At 32.0% G+C, this 9,438-nt stretch overlaps 1 protein-coding gene across 1 annotated transcript; it reads right to left on the reverse strand.

Moving 5' to 3' along the window:
• Nucleotides 1-2,318: 2,318 nt before the first annotated feature.
• LOC112039381 (mogroside IE synthase) lies at nucleotides 2,319-4,508 on the reverse strand. Its single transcript, XM_024072257.2, has 2 exons — nucleotides 3,764-4,508; nucleotides 2,319-3,267 (listed from the first exon to the last, which is right to left on the reverse strand). Exons 1-2 carry the CDS (start codon nucleotides 4,409-4,411, stop codon nucleotides 2,554-2,556), a joined length of 1,362 nt encoding a protein of 453 aa, XP_023928025.2. The 5' UTR covers nucleotides 4,412-4,508; the 3' UTR covers nucleotides 2,319-2,553.
• Between the last annotated feature and the right edge of the window lie 4,930 nt (nucleotides 4,509-9,438).

Consider the following 9,438-nt stretch of genomic DNA (forward strand, 5'->3'; position numbering starts at 1 on the left):
TATAAAGGTTTATGTGGTAGCCTAATAGCCTACATCCATAATGAAAAAGTCTTTAACGGCTATATATATACACAAAGCATATATATATATGAGATGAGTTCAAGTTACACCTGGTGTAACTTCATAAGAGTTACACCTTTTTTGGACCATTGATTTGTATTAAATCTAAGGGTGAAAAAAAAAATATGGTCATGTCATTATTGTTCCCTAGAAATTAGTAATTAAGTCATTAAGTCTTCTTATTAAAAATAGAAAAATAAAAGATAGCATTAACTCTCTACTCTCTCCATCATCAGCTTCATCTTCTTTCCCTCTCTCACACAGTCTTTGTCTAATAATTCTTTATGATGAATTTACACAAAGACAATTGAAAGTTTCCCAACTGCTAGGAATCATTCCTCATTCTCTAGCAACATCTTCTTAATTAGCATACAATCTGAGTACACTCAATAGAAAACATTTTATGTTGCTAATGGAAAACAAGTCCAATAGAGTGGAAAACGTATTCAATTTTTAGATGCTAACCCTCTCTCTCTCCTCCACACACTATTTTTCTCACCACGGATTAATTGTTTATTGGCTATTGACGAGTATTGATTGGCCATTGATTTTTCTGTTTGTTCAAATTATTATTTTTACTTAAGCCGATTTTTTTTACATAATTTCTTGCATAAATTTTGAATAGAAACGAAATAAGCTAAAATTAGACTTATATTCTATAAATTAAACCAAGAAAACAAGTACTTCTAATCAGAACAAACTTGGGTCAAAACGGATGATGATCATACCCAACACTAGAAATGCATGTCCCTTGTTTTTATTTGTGCTAAAGAGGAACAATCATTGTGGCTGTACTAGCTAGATACAGACCATGTGAGAGAGGGAGAGAAGATGAAGATGATGATGGACAGAGAGTTAATGCTCTTTTTTATTTTTCTATTTTAATAAGAAGAGTTAATGACTTAATTACTAATTTCTAGGGAATAATAATTAATGACATGACCATGACTTTTTTTTTACCATTAGTTCTAATACAAATCAACGATACAAAAAAAGTGTAACTTTTATGAAGTTACACCAGGTGTAACTTGAACCCATATCTATATATATATATATATATATAATATTAAGCTAATTGTGTTACAATAAATCCAACATAGGATTTATATGCTGGAGAATACTTGACTAACCTTAAACTAACCATAAACTAACTTTAGATTAATGTGTTTATTCTACAAGTACATGATCCTACAATTAATTTGGGCCATAATATATCTAACAGTGTTTTGGAAATTTCTTTATAAACCTAAAAAGGTCATGCCAATATATAATTATATATAACATGGGTATATATAGTGGACTAAACTATGGACTAAAATGACTGAGTTTGAACATATTACATTGAGCTAATATATCTTTAACATGTTAAAAACTTGATCTAAATGGATTTTCAAAACAAGTGTTTGTTTAGTAAGAATATTAATAATCTGAGTCAGCCTGCAAGAAGGAGCTTTGTGAATGTTCACAAAAAACATGGGCTATAGCCCCTTTTTTTTTGTTTTTTGTTTTGTTTGTGTGTGTGTGAACAAAGGAACTCCGTGGCTCGTAAGGGTATCATCTCTCAAGAGATGGAGAAGAAGACGATATACCATGGTGACATTTTCTTACTACATTTCCACGACGTTTTAGTGAAAAGCACTTTTGAGGAAGTAATATTTTTGGCACATGATCGTTAATTAAGATGGATTTTTAAAAATAGTCATCCAAACCTAGATTTTTGGTCTATCATTATTTTGTTTTTAAGTGTTAAAAATACATTTTGAGAACGTCAATTAAGCACGTCCAGGTTAGACAAGAAAAAGATGATACACCACACCTTAATTAGGTCGTCACCTGTACTTGTAAGCGGCTTTAATTAGTGATCTAATCTGCGTCCACATAACGAAAAATTATAGTAAAATTACAGTCATTCTTGATAATTAATCGAATGAATAGTTACAGATTACATTAAAATCATGAGCATAAATTAAGAATTTTTTAGTTCAATTGGTAGCTAGTTACTAATGTTTTTAGAAAAGGTGCCAAGAATTCTAATCTCTCTTTCCTCATTATAATTATCAAATTATCAAACAATATATCAAGACTGTACAATTTTTTCCATAAATAAATATTTTATCGGAGGCTTGATTTTGATTTCGCAAAAATAATTAAATATTTTGATAGTAATATAAACTTTCAAAATTACTACTTTCTGAACTCAATATACCTTCGTCTTAATATTTATCATTATACAAGGAAATAGTCTCAATTTAAAACAATTATTTAGGGTTCTCAGTATCAACATTAATGAAAAATAAATAAATTAAACACACAAACAAAGAGTTTAATTTATTCATTACACAATAAGGATAAATAATTATAAAAAAGACGGAATGATTTGTATCAACCGAAATAGTTTAGAATAGCCCGGTTTTTAGATGGGTACATATTTCTAGGGAATAAATTTACCATATGGTGGTTGGTTCAATAAATTTTGGTCATATTGGCCAAAATTTATAACTTTTTCACAAACTCCTGTATGTTTTTATCTGAACTTCCACCTTCATCCACTGCCTCTATTGCCAATTTCTTCCATTTCCCTGAATTCTTTTTCATCTCTTTTCCACTTTCTCCTTCCATTACTTCCCTTATACAAAACTCTATTTCTTCTTTGTTAGCAAAGCCTTTTTCGTCAAGGTTAATCCTAACCCCTACCTTCCACACATTTACAATGAACTTTGCATTAGTTCCTTGATCCGTCCATTGTGGCATAGCAACCATCGGCACCCCCAAGCTCAATGCCTCAAGCGTCGAATTCCATCCACAATGAGTCATGAAGCACCCAATGGCCTTGTGAGCCAATACTTCAAGTTGATTGCACCAACTCACAACCAACCCTTTTTCTGTTGTTTCTTGTACAAAATGAGTTGGAAGCTTTCTGTGTTCTGAATCTCTAACTACCCATAAGAAGTGGCAATTGCTATTCTTCAATCCCAATGTTAGTTCCTCCATTTGGTCTGCTCCAAGGGATGCCAAGCTTCCAAATGATATATAAATGACTGAGCCAGCTTCCATCGTGTCTAGCCACTTCATGCAAGCATCCATCTCGGGCTTGAACAAGCTAAGGCCATACTCTTTGTCATCTTCCAACCGCTTGTCTAAGTAAATTGATGGAATAGTTGGTCCAATAGTTTTAACAGGCCATTGGCTTGTCATCCAATTCAGTACCTAATGGATTACAAACGAATTTTTCATAATAATAATAATAACAACAACAACAACATAATCGACTTTCAATTATAAAAGCTTGTAAATTACTAAAGATGGAGAAGATTGCAATTATAGGATGAAATCTGGGATTATTTGAAAGAGAAAACGTAAGGAATGTGTTCTGTAAAGTAAGCAAAGCTAAAAATGGAAAGAATAATGTTGAAGATACTATTACTAATTTTGCTATAGAAAATTTATAAACTTTTTTTTTGAGAAGAAGTAGAAGAATTTATTAATTGATGTCAGAAATATAATTGGTGCTACCATAATAACAGAATCAAATAACTTTTTAATTACTGTTTTTGTCTTGTGTTTAATTGGTATATACATCATTTAGAAAAAGTTTCATCGTTATGTACATAATAATTTAAGCCTATATATTTGTGTTCGTGCAGGCTTATTGGAGAAACTTAAGCAATTTATGTATCAATATGAAAGGAATTTCTTAGCCTACCTCATCTTCCAACTCATAGACGGTGTTACAAAAGATCCAATTTGCTTCATCAATATTCGATAATTGATTCAATAAGGTGCTAAATAAAGCTCGGTATGTGCCAGTATCAGCCATGAAAGAAGGTAGATCGTTGGCTCCTAGTAATGGCATCGAGGGCAGTGATACTGTAGGCTCTTCTAAGGGCAACTTTAGTGTTCCTTTATAGCCATGATAATAGATTGCATTAACAGCACCAGACTGAGTGAAAAATGGAGCACCATCTACGCCTAGTTCCCGAGCTATGATTAGAGCCCATGGCATGACTGAGTCATACACAACAAATTTTGGAGGGTGTTTGGAACTTTTTTGGGTTTCAATCAGCTTTGTCAAGCTTTGAGAGACTGTCACTCTGAAGTTTTCATAGTATTCATCACTGTCACTGGTGTCAAAAGTTTTACTTTCTGTAGAGCCATCAGAGATGATTTCTACGTTGATAGTATGGCTGGCTATGGCTTTCACTGACTCACTAATAGTGGTGGTAGCTACTAATGTAACTCTAGGACCCTTTGACGCTAGGCGCTTTGAGAATTGGAGCATTGGGTTTATGTGACCTTGTATAGGGTATGGAAGTACTAGGATATGAGGTTGAGTTTGAGTTTGACTCTCCATTCTCTCTGTCGATCTCTGTATGTGTGTGAAGAAACTTAGGATGAAGAATTCATGAACCGGGAATCAAATATATAACTCATTGGTTGAATAATTGCATTAACAAGTACCCACCCCCAAACAAAAAAAAAAAAAAAAAAAAATGTCCTAGATGCTTTGCATATCTCATGCTTTTTCCCACCTTCCAGTCCAATGACCTTGACGAGTAAACGGATTTAGGCTCATTTTGTTAGTTGGGTGGCCTCATCTTCACAATGTTATGGCCTTTGAGATTCTCTGCTTTGCCTCTTATATTCTTATTGCTGCGTTTGCAGATGCAAGAAAAATAATAATGTTGATTGTTCTGTTTAGACCCGTTAAACCAGATTGTTTAAAACAATTAATTAACCAAGTTGATTATTAAGTTTATTATTCAAATCTAGGCCAAACAAGCATATATCATATCATGCATAATAGTGGAAAAGTAAATAATATCACGATATGATGACTCAGAAAAATTGATGAAACGAATTATTTCAAGGTTAAAACTTAGGGAGGATTTGACCTAGCTATCCTTAAGGTAAAGCAAATCGACTATAAGAGAATTGAAATTTTTACAATCAAATTTAACCCTAAATCTATTGCTACCTTTAGTAGTAACTTATTGACATGACTATTTGCAACCTTCGAATTCACAGACTCATTCTCTCCTTAGTTTTATTGCAACACAAACACTCACGTTTGTGATTTTGAGATCCCACTCAAAGGTTTCAGATCACCACCAGTAGTTGATCTTCTAGCAGCAACTAGGTTCTACCACCGTTTGATTGTAGATCTTACTCCGGTAGATTCCTGAGTAGTTAGAAGGTACAAAACCTCTCAGATCTCACAAAGAGTGACACACAAGTCTTTCATAAGTTTGAAAAACGTAGCTAGGGTTTCCCTTTTATATGTGGACAAGTTAGACTGAAATCCTAAAAAATTTTGTGGGCATGGGCCTGATTTAAGATTCAACAGAATTACTTTTTCTCTGATTCTCGATCGATTGAGCCTGATTCTCAACCGATCGAGTTTGGCAGATTGTGACTTCCCTTTTCTACGATTAACTTGAACTTGAAACTTAAAACCTACACATTTGAGCATTGCCTAACACATAGACTAGACATGTTTTGTTCTCGATTTACCAACATATACAAAATATGATTCTAAACATTTAATCCCAAAACTCTAGAACCTAACAAATATATTTGGAATGAGTGATGGTACTGTGTTTTGTATAACATCATTTATAATATGTCATTTCTAGTTCTTTTTTTTTTTTTTTTTTCCTGTCGTGCAAAGTACAGCTTGATGATTTTATAGAGAAAGCCAGATCATTAATAATTATAACTTAAAAAGTTATAACTGGGCAAAACTTGGGTTCCATGCTTCTAATAAATTAGATCTGTTGGATGATGACATATGACACCATTACAACAAATCTAGTCCTCCAGTAGTTTGGGTCAAATACCTCCAGTATAAGCTTCTCTCTCTCTCTCTCTCTCTCTCTCTCTCTCTCTCTCTCATGGGTTTATTACAATATATAATAATTATTTCATAATATTGTTGTTACAAATTTTATTGTAGAAAATTATTTTCAAATCAACTCTTTTGCGAGGGGTCGAGTTTGGAAAGATTGGGTAGTTTCTCGACCAATCATAGGATTATCTATGTGCGCGCAATCAAATATAAAATTATCTAGGTGTGATTAACCTAGGTTGAGTTTCCTTCTTATAACTACTTAGAACTGCTTAAAGTTAAGAAAGTTATTAGAATTATTGTAAAGGGTCCAATTAATAGGTGTTTTTAGAGGATTTGTTGATAAATCACTGAGAAAAGTTAACAGATATCATAAGGGTATTTATTAGTAAGCTATTTTAGAAAAAAAATTATTGTAAGATTGAATTTAATCAACCATCTTGTTGACTTTATTCCGTACTAAATTTGCTTGTAATTTAGCATTTAGAAACCCTGTATTTAGGTGGGAATCATGTAAGGGTAATGTGTGAGAGAGTGTGAAGAAAAGATCAAAAGTGTGCACTGAAACAGGGCCTCACGACTGGATCTCGCGATTGGCTCGTGGCTTGCAAGTCGCCAAAACTAGCACACGTGTGAAACATGTAGGGGAGCTGAAGCGTCATGCCAGCTGTTGCACTACAAGACAAAAGTCCTAGGCTAGTCAGGCCGTTGGCTCACGACTTAAACTTGCGACTTAGTTAAGTCGCAGACCAAGTCGTCAAATCACTCTGTTTGGAAAAAACTGTCTTTTCGCATTCCAAATACATACCAATATAAATACCCCTTATACCCACGAAATGTAGAGAGTTTCCAGAGAGAATTTTGAGAGAGAAACCCTAGAGAAAAACAAGATTGACCCAACCATAATCTTCATCCTTGTTTCTCCAAATTCCTCTAATTTCTCCCTTTCCATTGTTACATCCTTGAGAGGTACATTAGCCAAATCATTTTCTCACCATACCCATATCTGTGAGAAGGCTTTTTTGGTGCTTGGGAAGCAGTTAGGAAGGGACCAAGTAATATTGATTGATGCTATGGACTATAGCGGAATCCGATAAGCTAGAGAAGACAAAGGTTCGGTGCAACCTCGTTGGAGCAAGAAGCGTGGAGGGCTTAGGTACATTGGGTAGATTAGGTTTGGAGGGTCTTCTACTGTTCATGTATTCCAACTTGATTTTCTAGTGGATTATTAATTGCTTTGAGGGCGGTGAAGAGGTTTTACGCCAAGGACTTTGGTTTCCTCTTCGATAACACATCGTTGTATTGTCTTTGTGTTTGCATCTCTCTTCCCTTAATCTTTGCCATTTAATTTCTACTGTGGTTATGATATTATTTGGTTTAGATTGTTCTATCAATTCTGTTTTAACTTATGTTCATATTCCGCACGTACATCGTTTGATAATAAGCTTGAATTGGTAATTTGTAAATTGGGGATCTAAATGTTCAAGGGTGTTTTATACACATTTTAAACATTCAATTATGATAAAAGAAAAGAAAAATTAATGTTTTGAAATTTTTTTTCTATTTCTCATAAAAGTGGTACAAAACCTTTCCTAAAATGGTTCATTAACAAAGAATAAGGTTTTTCTTTTTTCCAAATTATTTTGAAGAGAAACCTTTTAAACTTCTCATATATCTTTTTACTAAGTATCAATTTTGAATGCTTAATTGTTGGATTGCATGTTCCTTATGTTCTTAACACGTATGTTAAATTTTGTTCAAATTAGATGCTATTTACTATTTAATCAATAAACTTTTTTTTACATACAATTTTAGATCACAAAAACTCGAAATTTAGACATTTGATTGATGACTTAGCAATCGATCTTATTCTTTTTGAAATTTTGCAAGAATGAAGGATATAATAATAACATGATCTTATGGTTATATTTTCAAAATTCACAATCAATAAAAAGATATATGAGTAGTTTGAAGGGTTTCTCTCCAAACTAGAAACATTTTCCATTAATAGATGCTCTAAGAGTACTTATTAACATGACCCTAAATCATTTTAGGATAATTCTGATTCCATTTTATGTGTGATACAAAAAACTATATAAAAAAAAAAAAAAAAATCAGTTATAGTTTATTCCTTTCCCATAAAATTTTTCAAAAAGTTTTTCCTAAACGAATGTCCTTGAGGTATCCATTAAAAAAAAATCCTATTATAAATGTTGTCTAAAGCTATTCAATATGGTAGTTAGTACATACCATAGTGAATGCTATTTTCGTTTGGTTAAGGGAATTAAAAATTTCTAAATCCAACTCCTTTACTGCCATATTTTATACTTCGCCAATTGGGGTGTGTATAAATGTCTTAATGTCTGATTTAAGGGAAAAAAAAAAAAAAAAAACCTTATACTTTACTAAACTATTACATCACCTCTTTAAAAAAATAAAATAAAATAACTTTCAACTTCACGTACACTGTTTTAGTCCTACCTAGAGTCTTTAAAAATTGTGAAGCATGCTTTTCCGGACGAATTCAGAATTTCAAGTTAGGGGAGGCCAAACTATAAGGAAAAAAAAAAAAATCCTTCAAATAAACATTCATATAGTATTAACAAACTATCAACCAAAACAAATACACAATATCATTGCTTCTTAATATATTAAAATGTAATTTTCTACCAACAAAAATAAAAGACTTTTTTTTTTTTTTTGCATCCCTATTATTTGCCTATTCTTTACGATTGCCCCACTACAGATAATCAGTCAAATACCAAATAATATTATATATTCTCTATAGACACTTTTCTCTCTATATATTATAACTTTATTCCAAAGTTTTGAATTCCGTTTTAGAGATCATTTCATAAAAATTTTCGATAGTGAAGTATACTGGTGCGCTACCTCAAAATAAAGCATAGGACATACAGTTTTTTTTTTTTTTTAAATCTTAATAAAATGAAATAGATTACTTATAAAGTATTTATATATATATATATAATTTTTTTTTAAATCTTAATAAAATGAAATAGATTACTTATAAAGTATTTATATATATATATATATTGGAATTTTTGTAAATAAGCAAACATCTTTAGGGTATTTGTAAAGCACATAATTTCCAAGAAGTTTCCAAACTCACATTTTCACTCCTACCCTTGTGACTCTGCTCCTCTTTTCTTATATATATATACATATGGTATTTTGTAAATAAGCAAACATCTTCAGGGTATTTGTAAATACATAATTTCCAAGAAGTTTCCAAACTCACATTTTCACTCCTACCCACGTGACGCTGCTCCTCTTTTCTTTTATATTCATTTCTTATCTCACCCAACACTACTATTTCGCCATTTCAAACCCACCTCTAAATCTCCCATCATTTTTTCTTCTTTCTTTTATATGTTTCTTTTCACCGTGCCTCTCTCTGGCTTCATTTTTTTCATTATTTTTAGAACAAAGTTTAATTACAAAATTGTTTATAACCTAAGGTTACAACCTTACTCAATAAATTAAATATTATTACATATTTTGAAAATCTAACA

This window comes from Quercus suber, unplaced genomic scaffold (assembly GCF_002906115.3).
Source record: "Quercus suber isolate HL8 unplaced genomic scaffold, Cork oak 2.0 scaffold_643, whole genome shotgun sequence".
NCBI classification, from domain to species: domain Eukaryota; kingdom Viridiplantae; phylum Streptophyta; class Magnoliopsida; order Fagales; family Fagaceae; genus Quercus; species Quercus suber.